The sequence below is a fragment of the Manacus candei genome, unplaced genomic scaffold (assembly GCF_025592945.1).
Source record: "Manacus candei isolate 608988 ecotype Guabito, Panama unplaced genomic scaffold, ASM2559294v1 h1tg000017l, whole genome shotgun sequence".
In the NCBI taxonomy this organism is placed as follows: Eukaryota; Metazoa; Chordata; class Aves; order Passeriformes; family Pipridae; genus Manacus; species Manacus candei.
The window spans coordinates 964,844-984,348 of record NW_026138065.1 but is presented as its reverse complement, the minus strand read 5'-3'; the positions used below and the strand labels follow the sequence as shown (position 1 = coordinate 984,348).

The window sequence follows — 19,505 nt, the reverse complement described above, 5'->3', positions numbered from 1 at the left end:
CGCCGCCTCCCGCGCTCGGCGCTCGGCTGGCGCGGCTTGGCGGGACCGGGGGGCGGTGGGAGGGATCGGCCGGACCGGGAGGGCGCGGAGCGGCCGGCGAGGGCCCTGCGAGGGGAGGGAGAGGCGAGTGCCACCGGGGGGCTGGTGAGGGTGAAGTGGGCGCTGGGGAGCCGGGGCGGGCGGCGGGCTGGTGGTTGTGGCGGCGGCTGGGCCCCGAGCGGCGCCACGTGTGTGGGTGCGTGAGTGGGTGCCGGGGTGCGGGGCCGCCTCTGCCCACCTTACCGCCTCTCCTGGGTCCGCGTTTCTTCTTCCAGTGGTGTGTCTGTCTGTCCGCCTGTCCCACGTGTCCCCGCCATGGCCGCGATCTATTCCGGGATTTACTTGAAGCTGAAAAGCGCCAAGACTTCTTGGGAAGACAAACTCAAGCTGGCTCGTTTCGCGTGGATTTCTCACCAGTGCTTCCTGCCTAATAAGGAGCAAGTGAGTACTTTTTAATGGTAGACAGTGAAAGAAGAAAACCTCGATAGCGAATCAACTCATAAAACCCGGATCTAGCTTTTGACCATAGACAGTAGTGCAAATACAGCTCTGATTTGCGATTGTGGCAGCTCTTGATTTCTCTGTGGTTATATGAAATGTGTTTTATAACATCATCTTTCAAGTAGCCTCAGCAAAAAGACCTGTATTAGTGCAGGATGAAAGAGGCTTTCGCATAGAGAGGGTGGTCTGTGTGTTCTATCTCCCGGAAAGATGAGAAATCGATGTCTTCAGAACTGTCATTGCCACTGGTTATTACATCCAGTACAGGACACTCCAAAGTCAGATGCTTCTGATCATAGTTAAGAACAAGAAGTTCAGAGTGGGAGAACTGACTGTAGTTAGATGTGTGGTCTCTGGTGCTCTGAACCTGTGCGTGAGCAAAGAGCACACAGTGGATTCTTGGGGTTCACCTTGTAAGGTAATTTGGTGTTCTCTTCATGGAACCCACCCTGTCCCCTTAAGCCTCTGTTTACCGAAGGTCTGTGCCGTGTTTCCTCAAGTGAAGGATATCTTGTCCTGCTCCTCCAGCCCTGGTAGTATTGCGGGGTCTAGGGTTTGCACTGTCTGAGACCTGCGTTTTGGGTTCTTGTTATTTCAGTTACATAGAGTATTAAACCTAGCCACATACTATCCTTTTGTTTTTAAATCGGTAATTTAAATTAGTAGGTTTCAACCTTTTCCAGTTTGCACATATCTAAATTCCTAGGCCTGAATTTCTAGATGGTGAATTCAGACATATAAAGAGGAGGATGTGAACAGAATAGCAATTGTCAGGAAGTGAAAACCGTCTGATTCTCTAAGCTTTGATTGAAAAGACTACGCTTGCTAACTGCTATCACTTGTCAGAATTATACCCTGATGAAAGGACCTTAGGATGTTGACTCCTGAAGGTTATTTTGAAGTGGTGCAGGGGAGCACAGGATCAACATTAGGTTTAGAATGAAAGCTCTCAGGAACTGAAAGCTACAGGGGTAGACTTCTCTGCTCGTTCAGAGCCTGTTCTGCTTGGAAGTAGCACAGTTCTCAAGACACAAACGCTGTAGCTGTGAAAAAGTACTACTTTTGTTTTTGTATGGGGGTTATTAAACGTTACTTCCCTTCTGTTTACAGGTATTACTCGATTGGGTAAGCCATACATTGGTTTCAAATTACAACAAAAAACTGGAACTGAACGATGAAGTTGTTGAGAAACTCTGGACATACCTAGACAATGTTATCCATAGTAGAAGACTACAGGATCTCCTAAAGAGTGGGAAAACGATTGGTCTCAGTTTTTCAATTGCACAGGTAACTAAAACTGTGGATATTTGGTAATATACTGGGTAGCAGTGTGTATCTTCTACAGTACATGACTCTTCCTCACAGTTTCAGGTATTACTTGAAATATATAATAGTTAATCTGATGGCTTGCAGGACCTCTACTAAAAGTTCCTCTATTTCTGTCCTGCAATACAGTTTTATATTAGTGCAGCACTAAGGCTAAAAATGGTAGAGCGTCCTAATAATAATCTTCCTCTCTATCTTAACTTCTTCAGACTAGCAGAGTGAACTGCTTTAAGTATTTAAATAGATAAATAAAGGCTCACTTTCGTATGTTGCTCTTCTGTATTACTTACTGCTTGTAATACCATTTTGCTTGGGAGTTTAGGGAGAGACAGATTTTCTCTCACTGTAGGGCTCATCATGTGTTTGGCTTGAGTATTTGTGCACTGTGATGTGTTGTTCAGCAGACCCTGCAGCTTCTTATGATGACTCTGAATGGTGGTGGCACTGAATCATTATGCATCTTAATCATATAATTATTTTAGCCTCAGCTGAAAGTGAATGGAGGTGACTTCAGTTACAGTTTAGAACTGAACTAAACACTTCTTTTTTGGCTTTTTGGTTAAAGAAATAGCAGAAATAGTGAATGGCTGCAAAAGCAGTGAAAATAACTGGAAAAGGACCCTTTTAGTTGTGATCAGGTTGAAATGAAGCAAGAGAAGATTGTCTTTACCTGCAGAAATTGAATTGTGAAGTACAGAGAAATGGTTGGATGAATCTGTGCTTCAGAGATGTTATGCAGAAAGTGTGCCAAATTTAAACATGGTCTGGGTATTAAAACCTGGTTTCTGGTTGAAGATTAGATCAGAGGTACAGGACAGGGTTCCCTAAAGACCAAGGACAGAGGTGTTAGAGGGTCCAGTGGAAAGAATTTATTGATCTGTTCTAGTCCAGTGGGTTTTCAGCTGAGGAGATGAACCATCCACAGTAAGGTCCAAGGAGGCAGGTGAGTTTTTTAACTGAAATAGACACAGATTTGTAAATTGCTACTGAATTAGTTCACAGACAAGATTATCTGGAGGTGAGAAAAGGGAGAAAATAAAAAGGGGATCAAAGGAGAAAACAATAGGGAAATCAACACAAAGTTTGAAAAAAGGAAGAGAAATGCAAGTTTAAGTAAACATTATTTCTTTAGAACTCTGTATCCCTCAAAGGGAAAAGAGAACAGTCCTTTGCATTCCAGATATCAGGACAGGAAATTCTCTTTTTGAAATATAAAGATGATATTTAGTCATGGACATTCTTCCTGAATAAGCTACCTGGATCAGAGGGGGGACCTGTACTGTGTGTGGGTTTGTTGTTGTTTGTTTGAAGCATAATTTTTGGCAGCATTTAAGAAGGCCAGAAATTTATCCTTACTCCATTTCTGCAGGATCAACTATAAGAACCAGTATGGATAGTCTTATGCTGTTGCCAGTAGCAGACATACCAAGTGAGGGCTTCCTTCCTCATCTGGTGCTGCAAACAAATGCAGGGACAGCAGAGCTTGTGGTTTGGAACTTGTGATGTGAGAGGCACAGGAGCAGCTTGTGGCAAGTCCCTGGTGCTTCTTTGTTGCAGCCAGAGCTCATGGAAGATGTTGTTGGTTCATTATGATCTTTGTATGCAAAATTGACTGGTGTTTTGGTTTTGTTTTTGTCTCTTTTTTCCCAACTTCAGGTCATAAACGAAAGGTTATCGGAGGCTTGTTCTCAAAAAACACAGCAGAACATTGGCACAGTGCTGAACTGCTGCAGTGGCATCCTTTCTACTCCTTCACTGTGCATCATTTACACAGCAAAGTGTGAGCTTTTGGTTGATCTCCTCAGCAAGCTGTGCAAGCTGGCATGTCAGCAGCTGTCTTCTGACAATGCTGTGGGCTGTCAGTTGTTCAGCGTCCTCCAGCTTACCTTTGCTCAGTACCTCCTGATACAGAGGCAGCAAACCAACCCAAATCGTGTGTTTGGACAAGTGACAGGTCACTTGCTCCAGCCATGTCTGCTCCTGAGGCACTTGCTGACTGTGAGGGCTTGGACACAAGCAGATGATAACCATGTGCGTCAGCACCTGAGCAGGGAAATCCGAAACCAAATAGAAACTTTGCTGCAGGCTGGGTTGTTCCAGGCTGAGCTTTTCTCATCCTACAAAGAGGAGCTGCTGCCAGAACAGGAAGTCCAGGAGAAGAAGAAAGGAGCTTTTAAAAGTCTTTTGCTACCAGTCAACACAGTGCAGACCAATCTGAGCAGTGACTTTTGTGAACTTGCTCTCCATGGAGCGGTTGTGGCTGGTTCTGTGTCCCTGCTATATAAGCTCTTTCTGGACTCATACTGTAAGGCAGAAAACCACCTTGTGTGTTTCCACATGTTCAGCAGGCTTTTTGGCTGTCTCAGGCTCTCTGACCTACAACAGGGAGGGAGGGAAGATATGCTCTCACCTGTGGACTGGAGCACAGAGCTGCTTGCTTTGGAGCAGCTTCTGAGCTTGGTGCTCAGCAGTGATATCTATAATGTCGCCAGTGACCGTATCCGGCACAAGGAGGTGCAGTTTGGGTTTTATCGCAAGCTGGCGCAGATGTTGCTGACACACTCCCAAGCTTCCATCCCCGCTTGGTTCAGGTGTCTCAAACTCTTGATATCATTAAACCACCTTATAGTAGACCCAGACCTGGATGACTTAGTGTCGTCAGCTTGGATTGATGCTGAGGCCTCTGAGCCACGTACGAAGAAGCCCCAGGAGACTCTCATCAACACCATGTTTCAGACTTACTCCAAGCTGCGACAGTTCCCACGGCTCTTTGAGGAGGTGCTGACAGTCATTTGCCGCCCAGCTGTTGATGAACTGAGGCCACCCATCTTCTCTGCTGGCCTGACAGTAAAGCTTCGTGAGTGCCTCCTTGAACTTCCACCCAACCAGATTCTGGACATTTTGTGTCTCTTTGTGGAGAAATGCCAGACCCTTATCATTCCTGCAGTTGAAGGGTCAGCTGACATGGCCTTGAAGCTGATGGCAGTGTGCTCAGTGCTGCATGCTTTTCTGTTCAACATGAGGAGCCTAGATGATGTCACTCCTTTCCCTGTGGTGCTTCGCACTCAGAATCTGTTGGCAAAGATACAGAAGGGAATAATTCAGCCACTGATGAAGCTACTGCAGGTTCCTAGAAGAGAGGAAGAGAAGTCAGACCTTTGGCTAAGAAAGGCCAGTGACACTGCTCTCCTCCTTGTTTACACTTGGGTTGAGGTAGACACTCTCTTTGGTGTTAGCTGCAGTAAATATGTGTCTCCAACAGCTGAAATTGCTGGTGCTGTTACTGAACCTGCTGCAAGGCAGGGGCATTTTAGCATTTCAGCTTTCCTCCCTGGTTTGAGGGAACAGTCTTGGGAGAGAGTTATGGAAATTGCAAATAGTTTTGCCTCCCCTAGTAAATATTGCTTAGAACTTCTCACACTTCAGAAAATGAAGATGATCTTAATGCAGGCCAAAGCTGACCTACAGGCCTTGCAGCATGCTGCAGCTTTCATCCTGGAGTCTGGGAGATCCACCATGAGCAGAGGAGAATCTGAACCATGGGATGGAGATATCAGTGTGATAAGTGATCTTACTTACCCCACAGCACACTGGCACCTTGTCGTGTCCAACCTGACTATCCTGTTGCCGTATATTTCCTTAGAAGATGTAGAGTATGTTGCAAATGTGCTTCTAGAGACATTAATGCTGGCCAAAGCTCAGGAGGCTGCCATGGACCAGGAGCCTTCCATCAGCACTGAAAAGATATCTCTTGGCTTGATGCACAGCTCCTTTCTTCCAGAAATGAAGATCCTACACTGTACTTTTCTGACCAGACTTATTATTAAGTTTTCTACGGTGCTGCCCACTGCTACCAGGGATCCGGTAGGTCTGCCACTTCAGCAGCTGTTTGCAAGTAATATCCCTTGGCATGAAGAAATCCTGGCTCCTTGCAAAACTCTTGACCTGTTGGAAGTACCATCAGAAACCAAACTGCCGAAGGATGAGCTCAGCTTGTCTTGGAAAACTTTGGAGAAAGTTGCCCAATGTATAGTACAGTTAGCAAAAAGTGGCTGCCCTGTCACCCTGAAAGAAAGTCAGCTAGAAAGCTGCCTGGGTTTGCTAGACATTTTTTCTCTTCTGAAACTAGACAGTTTTCTTCCCTCTGACTGTACTCGGTGTTTTCTGGTGCTGCTGTCCCTGCTAGCCAATACCAGGGCTAGTGTCTCTTGCAGCAAATTGTTATTGCTGAAGTTTTTAAGTACTTGCCTCCACCTCCTGAGGTGCCTGCAAGCTGGCAGGAATGCCAACTCTGTTTTTAAGGTGTTACATGCCAGTGATGTTCTTGAGGCTGTCATGACCTCCCAGTTTACAGCGAGCAAATTCTTCTCTGATATTTTGACTGTTCCTCTTTGGGCACAGTATCTCCAGGAATTCCAAGCTTTTCTGGAAGACTTTCTTCAGATGGTAATTGAAAGACGACAAAGTGTGAGGCTCAACTTGGAAAAGTTCATATCTTTCCTGGTAAGCTGCAAACCAGACACCGGTGCAGCCAAAAGCAAAGACCGGAAAAACTGGAATCCTGCAGCTGAGCAGTTACTGCTCACGACGTTCACCACACTATGTCACGTTGTCACGCTCTACCTTCAGCAGCTACCAGAAAAGAAGCTACATTCTGCAGATGTGCTGTCTGCTCTGTTGGAGCCCGTAGTTCTGCAGATGGTCAGAACTGTTGAACATGGTCTTCAGAGTAGCACCCCAAACCAGCTTTTGCCTGTAGCATTCATACCATCTGTCACTACTCTCCTCAAAGCAGATCTGAGCCATCCGGTCAGGAGGGGCTGGCAGAAGGAGCCCAGTGAGTTTTTGGAGCAACCTCGTATTAAACTGTACCAAGAGTTTTACTCTCAGATACTGAGAGAGCTGCCCTGTGCAGGACATAATCTGCAGTTCCTTCAGCCTGCATTGCAGTTCCTAACGGTCTTCTGCTCAGTGCCAGAGCTGTATCCTGGAAAAGAAACTGCGGTCATGGTTGGTTTTACCATAAAAAAACTTCTTTCTGGTATGAAAACTTTCTTTCTCCAGTTCCTTTGCTAATTTTGCAGTGCAGAGGCGAGTTAAAAGCCATTTAGCAAAGCATACAGCTTTTTGAAAAGTCCAGATTTGTTTACTCGTGCTAAAGCAGCAGGCTGTCCTTTTATAAATGCATAACAGGAAGCTTTACAAGGAGACAATGTTGTGGTACATGGACCACAGCCACCATCTAATTTGATCATGATCTTCTGAAAGATGTAAACATCTTATTAAAGTTCAGGTCCTGAATTACTTATCCCTGTAGAGCATTTTGACAGTAACTGGAACATGATAACACTTCTGGATGTAGGGCTGAAGATGCAGTGTCCTGCTTGTGTAGTCGATGTAGTAGACACCACTGAAGCAGCTGATGTGCCCCAGGTCAGATCAGAAATGTCCTATCTGGGGATCAGAAATGTCCTATCTGGGGATCTTACAGTAAAATCCTCATCTACTTTGGTAGGTGAGGTTATAGAATAGTGGAAGTTACCTAACTGCTATGGATGTTGAATGCCCATAATTCTGATAAAGTCTGTGGGAGATTGGCAGGTCTGTCCCTTTATCCTCATTAAATAAAGAGCCAGGGCTAGAAATTACATGAAAAACCTCTTCTGCCGGCTGTGGGAGCTAATGACTCCTTTATAGTGTCTCTTTCAGAAAGAGAGCTGAACACAGCACAGGTGTAACTGTTCTCTTTGACTTCTTCAAGCTGTCGGAATTTATCCGACTTGTTACTGACATGCTCTAGTGTCATGCTCCAAACATTTTTGATTGTGCATACCTATCATTAAAATTAAAGATTGAGCATGCAGCCTCTATATATTTACTTATAAATTATATACACATACTGCTCTAGTGGTATACTATGTACATTGCAAAACATACACATAGAAAGAGTATAAAAAGCATGAGACAAAGATGAAATAAACACTATTTTTAATGCTTTATTAAAGATACTCTATTTATAATTCCCACATCCCAATGAATTGTCTCATAGACACCCTGAGGGAGTGCACCCTAGTGGGGAGGCTACTGTCGAAGTGAACTACAGTTGTGATCTCAGTGTTTATATTGGCATTAAGTAGTTAAGAACAGAGCACGGCTTTCCATGGAATGGAGATGAGGATGTGTTGACTTTTGTAATTTTTCTGCTGATTTTTCTCTGTCTCATTCTGTGCCTCATATTATTAGTGTAAGATTGGTAAAGTTCTTTAGCTTGGAGACATAATGAATCACTGCAAAAAACTGTAATAATTTCCATTGAATAAGTAGAGTATTCAATAAAATGAAATATTAATTCCTGTTGAAGAAGATTTTTGGCGTTGCCACAGATCCTGTGGATACTTGCAGAACTAAAGAACAAACCGTCAAAATCAGTTGACTTATGAGCTAGTCTAAGACTGTCTATGTAGTAGTAATTGAGTAAGTGGGGAGTGTGAGTTAGGCTCAGCAGAGACCTAACTTTGTCAGCTTAATGTTTTTGTGATTTGTGATGGATTTCTGGCCACCATCTAGTAAAGCCCTGCAGCTTGTTTAGCCTGCTCCCTTGGCTTGTGCACCTGCGTTAGTGCGGTATTTCTGTACTGCTGAAGGCTTTTTTATTGGAATGATGGCTGCTCTGTGAACCCGAGGGTAGGAAATAATTGAGGTCAGCAAATCGTTGCACTAGTGGGGAAAGAGGTAAAGTGGGGAGCCCTCTGTGAATCTGAGTGTTAAAAAGGTACCCATAGAGCTGTTTTATTTTCAATTTGCCCTATTCTTACCTGTGGAAGTCTATGTGTTGGGAATTGATTTCTTTTGTCTCTTGAATATGCAGATCCTGCAATCACAACCCAGGTGATCCAAAGCATGGAGATGGAGTTGACAGAGGTGCTTGTCCAGCTGCTGGGAAACTGCTCTGTTGAGGAGTTTTATGCCATAATGAGGCTGGTGCTACAGGGACTGGAACTGAGGAATGTTTGGCAACAGAAGGCTAAAGTAAGGCACGAGCTTACTATATTGTCAGCTTCCTTCTTCAGTGTGCTGTACCTTGAAAAAAACCTGTTGGCTGAATGACATTTGATAAATATTTTTTCCTCTTCCTGCTTTATGTTCAGTAATCAGGACATATTAATTTGTATGGATAAGAGCTTGGTGACTGCTGAAATACGTTATGGATATAAATTGAGGGAGGTGGAAAGATCATGGAAACCTACCTGAAAAATTTTCTGTCCAGTTTAAGGACTCTGCAGTCTTAATTCCATGTACTGTCAACAGAAATCACACAGCTGTGATGTTACAGGCCATGCTGAAAGCTCTTTTCTACTTTCTGCTCCAAGTTCTTGCACAACAGATACTAGCAGTCAGTGGATCTTCCTAACAAGATTAAAGGCACTTTTAGAAATGCTGGCATTTTTCAGTAAAAACAAAACTACCCCTATGCTTTTGTTAGTTGTCTCTAAAGACTACTCAGTAACAATCAGATACCACTCAGTAGCTTTATAAGCTCTGTGCCTTTCTTCAGAGCAGCTTAAGCAGCAGTGGTGACTTGTGAAACACTTTTGGCAAAAACACCAGCTGTATGCTCTGTAGAAAGCTCAGTGACTTGAGAATGAAACCTGGATTATACCTGGGGGGGTTGTCTGGCTCTGTCTTATTTGTCAGAAAGAGACACAAATATACTGCTTCAATTCTTGATATATCTTTTTCAAAGTGTATCTAGAATTTCTGTACTGTGCATATAATTCCTGCCACCTGAGTATAGCTTGCAATATGCTTCTTTTATCAGTCTGTATAAACAACTAGCAAGTAAAAAAAGCCCTGCTACCAAATGCAATGTTCTTAGTCTATAGTAGACTGGTATCCCTGTATTCCCTCTGCCTCCCTCTGTTATCTAGTGGCAGTTGTATGAGAAGGCTTTCATTTTTTAAAAATCACGCAAGCCTTTTTATACAGCAAGTTAATTCTGAAATAAATGTGCCATGAAGTACATTTGGGCCAGTGCTGCTCAGCATATTGAATTTTGTTGAACTGCTGCTTACTTCACAATTTCCAAAGAGATGTACTGGTGGGAGGACTTTCATGTGTCAAGGCTCTGGTAATGCTCAAAAGTGCCACTGGCCTTGAAAAGGCTCTTCTGTGCTTGAAAGGAGCCAGTGCGCCTAGTACCAGTGACTGATCCTCTGCTTTCTGCAGGAAGTATTGTCAGCTGTTACCCTAACTAAATTGTTGCTTAACTGCCCATTAAGTGGAGACAAAGTGAAAGCTTTCTGGTTTACCAGCCCACAGATAATCACAGCTTTAGCGGTAAGTATCTCTTCATTGTAACTTAATTACCTATTCCTTTGTTAGAGTCTGTAGCGGTTATATGTACCGTACACAGAGGCACACAAGAGCAAAAACATTGTGGATACTGAACAAATCCATGTCTCTGCCTCCCTCAAGTAAATCTCCTGTAAGTGCAGTGTGTAGGTCATTAACTTCTTATACACAGTAATTCTATGGATCTGCACCATATAATATGGAGCTTGGGAGAAACTTGTTAGACTGCAGAGTAGACAGTCTGAGTGTCTTGAACTTCTTCCTGTCCAAAGGAGAAGGTAACTGTCAGCCATGTGTTGCAGCAGAAGCCAACAGCAGCAAAACAAAATAAAGAAGTGCTCATACAAAAAAAAAATAATTCACTGAATTATGAAAGGAAAACTTGATGGAAAGTAATCAAACCCAAGTTTCCTGTCTTTCATTTGTACAGCATATAAACCTAGGGATGCAGGTTTTTCTCCTCTTGTGGTGATGATGTTTCTAGACCAGAATTTATCAGAGGTTGGCTCTGCAATGCATGGGAATCATGAGCATGCAGTGTCTGCCCTTTTTTTGATAGGTCTGCATGCTTGTAAAGGACTGAACTGCGTCAGTGCATTTGTTTAAGGAGGTGCAAAGAGGTGCTAGTTGGTCAAGGGACTGGAGAATAGTTGCAATTCCAGTTACACTGCAGTGTTAGTTTGAAGTGCATCACAGGCATCCTTGCCCAGGGTGCAGTTGGACGAAAATGGCTCAGGTGCAGGAGTCTGCCTGCCAGTCCAGCTTGCACCAGTCTAGTTCCTTTGGCTCCAGTCAGAGCATTACGGTTCTCTGGTGTTCGAACACTGATATAGGTGGCTGATGTTCTCCTCCTTATCTGTTTCTTCTTCTTGTAGATGCAAACCAAAGAGGCCTGTCAGGACCCATCACTGATTTCCATCATAGTTGTACCTATTCTAGAGACTGTAGCAGCTCTGCTAAGGCAAGGAGAAGGGGTTCTTGTGAATCCACATCATGTGTCGTTGGCATTCAGCATTCTCTTAACAATCCCTCTGGATCATCTGAAGTTACAAGACTATAGTGGTGTCTTCCTGGGAGTCCATGAAGTGCTCTTCTCTATTGTGCAGTGTCATCCAAAGGTATGTCTGTGAGGGGATGGGAGGAGAGGAAAAAGGTATGGTATCAGTTTGGCCTGGCTTTCTTGCCAAGTCTAAGCTGTCCCCTCCCACCTCCTGCTCTTTCAAGTGAGGAAAAAAAACCAAAGCACAGAAAAACTGAAAGAAGCCCTAACGAAACAGGATTATATCAAAAATATATATTTACATATATTTACAATTATATATACAATTTGAATATATTGTACACACAATAGGGAGCTCCCGAGGGGAAAAAAGGGAAAAGGGAGGGGGAAAACAGGGTTAAAAAACCCCAAAACAAATATCCTCCAAATACACACCGTTAATAGAGAGCTAGTGAATAAATAAAAAAAACCCGAATTAAATACTTCCCTGAACGAGACAGCAGAACCGTGCGAAGCACCAACCAACTCCTCCACGCCTCCCAGAGGGACTGGAGATAATGGCAGGTCTGAGCAGGCAGGCCTTGGCCCATACAAGCAAAGACCGTCTGCAGAGAGACCTGTCATCTTCAGCCACCAGAAGAGAGAAAAGCGCAAGCTCTCTTATCTCCACCTTGTTTCTATATTGTGTTACGCTAAAGGATGATATGGAATACTTCCTTAGATTTCTGACTCCCGTTGCTAAGGAAGGCCTAAAAAATCCAAAAACCAACCCACATAACAGTAATAAGAATTTTTTTAATAGTTGTTTTGAAATATTTTGTCCTGATAGTATAAAAGTACATTGTACCACTTCTTATTTAAAAGGCTGGGAATCTCAAAATCACATAATTTCAGTCACTCTTCTACTTTGCTTATGCCTGTGTTGTTCTTTGGCAGTGCATTTCTCATCAACATCTAACAAGGTATTAGAATAAAACTTCCTTTTTCTATGATTGGTTTCTAGAAGCACAAATGGTTCAGGCTCTGGGACCTCATTCTCACTGGAGGTCAAGATTCTGCAGTGCTCTGAAAACAAGGCTTAGACCTTCAAATGTTGTACCATCCTGGTATTCTTGTCAGCCTTCTGGCATGGGAAAGGGAAGATGTGTCAGGAGTTGCACGGGGATGGAGATACTCCTACATGGAATATGTAGGCAGAGATGAAAAAAAAAGGAAAGGGGCCTCATGCATTTGTATTAGGACTGAGAGTGGGGAAAGTTAAAGATGGGGAAGTGGCACATTCTAAAAGCAAGGCAGTATGCATTGCTAAAATGCCCTTACAAAAACCCCGTGGTAGAAAGCTGCCTATCCAGGCTGTTTTCACACAGTGATCTGTATTGTTACTGGAACCCATGTTCTGTCAATCTGTCTGGCTATGCAGGTTCTCTGCCAGCAAGGACAAATGCCCTAGACATTAGGCTGTTAAATGAAATGCTGCCTTGGAGAGCTGAAGTAACTCTAATATGATGTTGCTATTTATATTTGATTATGGCTAGGAATGTGGTCCTACTCCTGGATTCTCATGTGCTAAACACTCTATGGATGCAGAATGAAAAGATAGTGTCTACCTCTACTCTCTCACTCCCTTTAATATGTAATCTGATGGTTTTATTACATGTCTTTTGCAGGTGCTGTTGAAAGCAGCACCATCTTTTCTGAACAGTTTCCATCGTCTGGTTGTTTCTGTCATGCATGAAGGACGTCAGAAAGGAGACAGAGGTACTTTATTTTTTCCACCTTTATGATACATATATACACTGTAATTTTATGTGTTCTGGACTGGGAGATGCCAAACAGGGCACATCAGAATCAAAGTCCTCAAAGCCTAGCTGTGGCATTGAAACTATGAGCCCTGTCCGTCCTTTTTTTTTAAAATGAAGATGAGCTTTGTGGTGTCATGGGCTTATGAAGAAAACTGGGGCTCCTGCGGAACTGCATGCCAGCAGTACTGCTTTTGGTGAATAAGTTATTCTTCACTGACTGGCTGGCAAGTAGACAGGAACCAGTAAGGCTGCTGTGCCCAGTTTCTGCTCTTCCGATCAACCCCTGTGCCTGAAAGCATGGTGGCTGTGAACTCTGGTGATGCATGCTATTATTTGTGAGTTATAATCCCAAATCGATCCTACTAAGTGGAGTTTCTTAAGACTGCAACTATGTTTACTACAGACCTGAATTGTCACCATTCTGTGCTAAGTATGAAGCCAGAACATTATACATATCTGAAGCATCAGTTGGGGTTAGATGATATATCTGTACGGTTAAGGACTTGGAATTAATGTAGTTAAATATCCCAAAAGGAAGGAAAAAAAAAGATATTAAAGTAGCCAAGTCAAAGATGTTCACAGTGATTTAGGTAATCATTCTGTGCTTTATACTGGTCAGGACACAAATACCCTGCCATTAATAGTGGTGAGTTGCTGAGACAAGTTGACTTCATGGCCTGAAACTGATTGTATCCTGGCTTTCCACTGGTGTCCCACAGCCTATGCCATGTTCAGGTTTATCCCAGCTGATATGTTGCCCACAGTTGTGGGCAAATGTAAGTGTATGTATTTGTCATGGAAGAATATAGTAGCAAAGGCTCAGTGATAAAGGAAAAGGTATGTTAAACTGGTGCCAAACTTTGAGAATTTGCTTGCTTCTGCGATATGTTTGCATAAGGCAAGGATCACAGGAAATTTACAGATATGCAGCATTGTCAAGTTGAAAAACGTGCTGTTTACCTTTGCAGGATTTTTCTGTTTTTGTAAGAGATAACATGAAAGTAATTTCTGGATTTCCCTTCTCCCTTATTTGTGTTGGCTCTCTTCATTCACTGCCTACTGAGTAAATTCTCAGCTGATCTCACCAGTCTCACTTTAAATATCTTCAGTGATGTGGCTTCTGCTGCTATATGCCACGTAATAGATCTCATCAGAAAGCTTTCCTAATATGCTCTTTCTGAGAGATGTCTTCTGATTTTCCGTAGGTAGAGAATATAATTTTCCTGTCTCCTTTTCTCTCCTCCACAGTGCTAGTTGGGACTGAATCATGGATGGGACCATAACTACTGCTTTTAGCACTTTAACATCTATAACAAATAGTTTTTGCCTTGCAGTGCACATAGACTTAAAATTAGTGTGCTCTTACAAAATAGCCATTTTGAGAGATGTGTACTGTGTGTTGTGGGACGCCTTGTATCTGTGGCTTCATGAGAAAAGAAGATAAAATGGCAAGCTGTCCTTGGCCTCATGTAGTTCAAGAATCATGGAAGAGTGGGTGATTCTTCAAGGGTTTTTTTCTAGTGTTTTTAAGCCTCAAATGCCAGGCTGCATCTCACTTTCTGTTTTAGGCAACACAGATGAGTTTGAAGTTATACTGCAATGTGCACACTTGGTGGAACGGATGTATACTCATATTGCCGCAGAAATGGAGGACTTTACTGTGTTTTCTGCTTTCATGGTGGCTCAGTATGTGACTGAACTGCAGAAGGTATGTTCTCATCCATCTTGAAAGTGCCACAGTGTTGTGCTGGCTTTGGCATTCCTATTCCAAAGGCAACTGTGTTAAATTTTGTAAAATTTGTGAAGTTACAAAAGTTGCTTTGGTTCATGGAGATATAGGTTTGATCCAGACTGTTATTTTGAGCACGAGTTCCTGAGAATCTTTCTTACCAAACTCCTGAAAACTTTCTAAAGGTGTGGACTGTGGGGTTTTTTTAAGGTTAAACAATGCAATGCCCAGTTACAGAACTGCTTTGGATGTTGCTCTTTCTTCACAGAATCATAGAATGGCTTGGGTTGAAAGGCTGAAAGATGACCTTTAAAGGTCATCTAGTCTAAACCTCCTACAACGAGCAGGGACATCTTCAACTAGATCAGGTTGCTCAGAGCCCCATCTGATTTGGCCTTGAATGTTTCCAGGGATGAGGTATCCACTACCTCTCTGGGCCGCCTGTTCCAGAATTTAACCATGGCTTCTTTATACATCTGGTAGTTAAATTTATTTCCCGGTTAGTCTTATTTGTGCAGGATTGATAGCAGTTAGGGGCCCATCTGGTAAAGTAATGGTGGAAAATTCTCGTGGAAAATATCTTTTATTCTGATCTAAATGATTAAGTGAGTGGAAAAAATGTTACCAAGCCAAGAATTGTTAGCTTTTCAGTAATTCTCCTTCTATACCAAAGCTATCACTGCAATTCTTACTGAAAGCAACTACTACTGCTACTATGGATGCCAGAGCCAGGTCAGTAGTTTCTCACATTCAGACCTAAGTTCAGCTTGCAATTTTCTTCAGCCTGATGGATTTAGATTTCACCAGGGTTTGAATGCTGCTTGTGGTGCAAGTACCTGCAAATTGATTATTTGTGGCTTCAGCCTGGGCATGGGCTGAAATACAGAAAGGAATATTAGTCTTTGTTTTTACGCCCTCTTGCAAAAAATATATTCCAACTGGTGCTATGTTTCTGAAGGATTATGGTGTAACCAGTGTAACTAACCATAAAGGTTATTACAGAAGTTAAACTTGTTTGCCTTTTTTATTGCTTATCTTTTTTCCAAGGTTTGGGAGCAAAACAATTGGAGATGTCAGTTTTTAGCTATGTTATGTAGTGTTCCTGATAAGTTGGTTACTGTTTACATAGTGAACATGGTAGTTTAGCAAAGGGGGAGATTGCTGTTGAGACTACTACTGCTCTCCTTAACCATCTCTGAACTATGTAATCTGTTCATCATTGAGTGTACGTCAAATGACCTTTTTAAGTTGAAAGGACACTTGCCTCAGTATTAACAGGAGTACAAAGTCTCATGAGAGTTCTAGGAAAGTTCTGTGCAATACTTTCATTGGGAAATGGAAAGTGATGGATGATAGGTGAAACCACAGATCAGTAATGTATGCAGTGGAACCTTTGGGCGTGTAAAGGGGAATTAGTGTAGTGAGCCATTAGATGCTGTGACAAAGGAGTGTTTTCTGTCTGACAGAGCAGATAGATCACAAGTAGGTGATGATTTATTGATGATATATATTATTTGCTCGTTAGACTGGTGAGAATTGATGAATATCAGAGGAAGGGGAAGCCTCAGCCTGTCTTAAGTGGGGCATGTACACATCTTTCATGTTGCTCTGCAGAGGGAGAAAAAAACTCATTCAACTATTCATGTCTTCTGAGACTGGATCTGTGGCTTTCTGCCTGTGATCTGAAGATCCTGGGGGGTCCATCAAAGATAACTGAGAAAACATGTTTGTAGATTTAAGTCTCTATATGGGCATCTTCACACTTACTGGAACCATTTTAAGGGTCTGCAAACTAGAACTGATGAAAGCTACTGGCCTAAATAGTCACTTACTCCTAAAGTGGTTGTGTAACGGCTCCCTCAGTGCTTCCTCTTTATATCATGAATTATTTTGTATTAATCTAGAAAGATTCCTTGCTGGAGTGGGTGGCATCTCTTTCATACTGTTGACAGTGCTTTTCGCTTGTTGCCTATGAGCTGTTGCTTAATTCAGCAATAGTGAAATACCTCTTCACACATTTAATGTCTCACATCAAGAGCTCTGTAATGCTTGACAAATTGGTTGTGCTAACTATTTAGACCATAAACCTCTTACAAGTATAATTAACTGCCAGCCAGTAGTGGCAGCTGTTTAAATCTTTAGCTCTGCTTCCCATGGTGTTATTGGTGTTTATAGGAAACTGCAAAGTGAGAATGGCCCAAATAAGGCATGGATCCAGATGAATTTGTGATCTGAGGGATGCAGTTCCATTAACTGCAGCTCTGAGGTAGCTCTGTATCCCAAGGGGGCCATCTGGTCCATATTGTCAATAGCTGTGGGTTTTCATGTCCTTTTTCACTGCAGTCGTTTCTCTGCCCTGGGAGGGGAGAGTCCAGCCTAGTGCATTCACTGGGAGCTGTGATGCTCAACTGTTCTCTTACTTTAAGCATGGTGTAGGGAGAAATAACATTTGTTATAAACCAACCAATTGATCAACTGATAGAGAGGCAAAAAAAATTACAACCTTTTAGATTGCAAACTCTTCAGGGTCACAGATCCAAAGAAAGGCTTATATGCCTTAATGCCTGCTATATGTTTTTCCTAGCTATGTTAGTGGGCCTAATAAAATATATTAGCTGTTCCACATTTAGGGCAGAAAGAGAGCAGGAGCCTGTCACAGTGATTAGGAGTGCACTTCATTAGCAGAAAGTTTATTAGTTGCCTAAGGAAGAAAGAACCCTGAATTTTAATGACAGCTTTTTATGTAATTTTCATTAGGCCTGGAGTGAAGAGGCTTACATCTGGAGGCATAAAGCTAATTTTGGGATTCAGCAAAGATAAGACATGGTTCTGCAGCAAAAATAACGTGATTATGCCAGAGGCCAGCACTGTCTCAGGCAGTGAAGTATTTAGGAAGTGATTTGTGAGCACAGGACAAATTTCAATTAGCCTGGAGCACCAGAGGACTCCAGAGTCAGCACTGATGTTCCTGGTTTTAGTGGCAGTTCTGCTGGTTGTGGGGTTGAGCAGGGGTAATGTCAGGAGCAGGGCACGGAATCTTGAGTCATTTTTTGTATTCCTTCAACTTTCTGCATGACTTCAGACAAGATGCCTGATTCCCAGTGTTAAAACAGATTAAGGAAATGTACATCTCCTGAGCTTTTGGAAAGCTTCTTTTATTAAGGCTTGTACACTGAAGTCTTCAGATAAAAATTTTTAGATAAGTATCAAATTATTAAGTGATAAGTTAAAATTGTTTGACTACTCAATGTAAATGATAGGGCAGCCTAAAGGAAGTGCTCATTTGAAACTGAGACTTAGAAGCATACAGCCTGTATGAGACATACAGGCTCTACTGAAATGTGTAATCAGGGCAAGTATTGTAGGTTTTTTTAATTTTGATTCCAGGATATGTCTTTGCCTCTGGCAATGTATATAGTAGTACTCTCATAGATTTTATTGCAAGGGCTGTGCTTGTTCTGCAAAACATGTTTGCAAAAATCAGGACAATACTGCACAAGTCAAAATCTTGGATTTTATCTAAGGTGGTGTTCCAGATGGTCTGATGCACTGAATAAATTGTTTTCAGCATTTAGTATATACTGACTGTGGAAATGGTGTTTTCTTGCCTTTTTTGTCTTCAATTTTTATGCAATTTGTTCTTCTTATAGGTGACTTTGCACCCAGCTGTGAAGACACATCTCACAGAAGGAATATATCACATCCTTGACCTTTGCATTGAACGGGACATCAAATTCTTAAATGCATCATTACCAGCAGGCGTAAGGGAGGTCTTTAAGGATCTGTATAATGATTACAACCACTACCACAAAGCAAAAAAGCAGGGGGAGGAAAAGTACACTGCATGATGAATCCTGTCTGGTGCTGCGTGACCAGTCATGAATTGACCTTGCAGCGCTCAGAACATCGTCAGCCGTTGTTTGGTTTGGGATGACTAGTAAGACCAAATCTGAAGAGGGTCATAAACATTGCCTTTATCTCTATACTGCCTGGCTTCATAATGAGGAAGAGGGTACGGGGAGGGAGGATGTGCTGTTTGGTCTGGTCCTGCTGTGTGCCACAAGTGGCAGAACTACTGTGCCTGTGCTGGCCCCCTGATGAACTCTCTGGGAGCGCTGGGGAGCTCACTGCTCTTTGGCAGCAGATGGCAGGCTTCAGCCTTTGCCACATCACGGTGGAAGCAATAGTCTGGTGTAAAAGCCAGCGAGGGATATAACCCTGCTTTCACTTACATGGTAAGCAGAATTAAAGCAGTTAAAGTGCTTATTTTTGTAACCTGTTATTTTACATTTTGTTACTGAAGAAATCTGTGAGTGTTACACAGCTGTGCAGTAGGTTACTGTGCAAAACTGTGGAAATAACAGTAAAAAATATGAAAGTTTGTATCTCTTTGTGTCATTGATTTTACTTTTGAGCCCAGCCCTGGGCAACCTGATCTGACCTATTGAATTTCCTTCCCAAATGTATTATCCTGTGATCTCATGATAATCAAAAAGACTGACTGCTTAGAGGTCTGGTTGATTTACTGTTATTAAGCAATTACACTTAGTCATCTGAGCTGTGGTCCCTGTGAATGTACATTTTTAGTTTGTGACAAATGCTAATTACTACTGTTACTATCTGAGACCTTTTTGGTCTAAGCTGAGCCTTGTTGCTTTGCATTCACTCTAGGTTAAGAGCAAGCCCTAGACTTATTGCAGCTCAGCTGACAATAATTTAATAAGCTGTAGTAAACTAATCACATTTGAGCCTTTAA

General features: G+C 42.5%; 1 protein-coding gene across 2 annotated transcripts; it reads left to right on the top strand.

Moving 5' to 3' along the window:
• Window positions 1–46: 46 nt before the first annotated feature.
• On the top strand, window positions 47–19,134 carry URB2 (URB2 ribosome biogenesis homolog). 2 transcript variants are annotated; one of them, XM_051783508.1, is made up of 10 exons: window positions 47–123; window positions 315–480; window positions 1,651–1,827; window positions 3,523–6,907; window positions 8,735–8,895; window positions 10,093–10,203; window positions 11,094–11,336; window positions 12,886–12,976; window positions 14,589–14,728; window positions 18,400–19,134. In XM_051783508.1, exons 2-10 carry the CDS (start codon window positions 355–357, stop codon window positions 18,595–18,597), a joined length of 4,632 nt encoding a protein of 1,543 aa, XP_051639468.1. In that variant the 5' UTR covers window positions 47–123; window positions 315–354; the 3' UTR covers window positions 18,598–19,134. The 2 variants fall into 2 exon arrangements, with proteins under 2 accessions (XP_051639468.1, XP_051639469.1); XM_051783509.1 differs by lacking the exons at window positions 47–123; window positions 10,093–10,203 and having other exon boundaries at window positions 269–480.
• The last annotated feature ends 371 nt before the right edge of the window (window positions 19,135–19,505 follow it).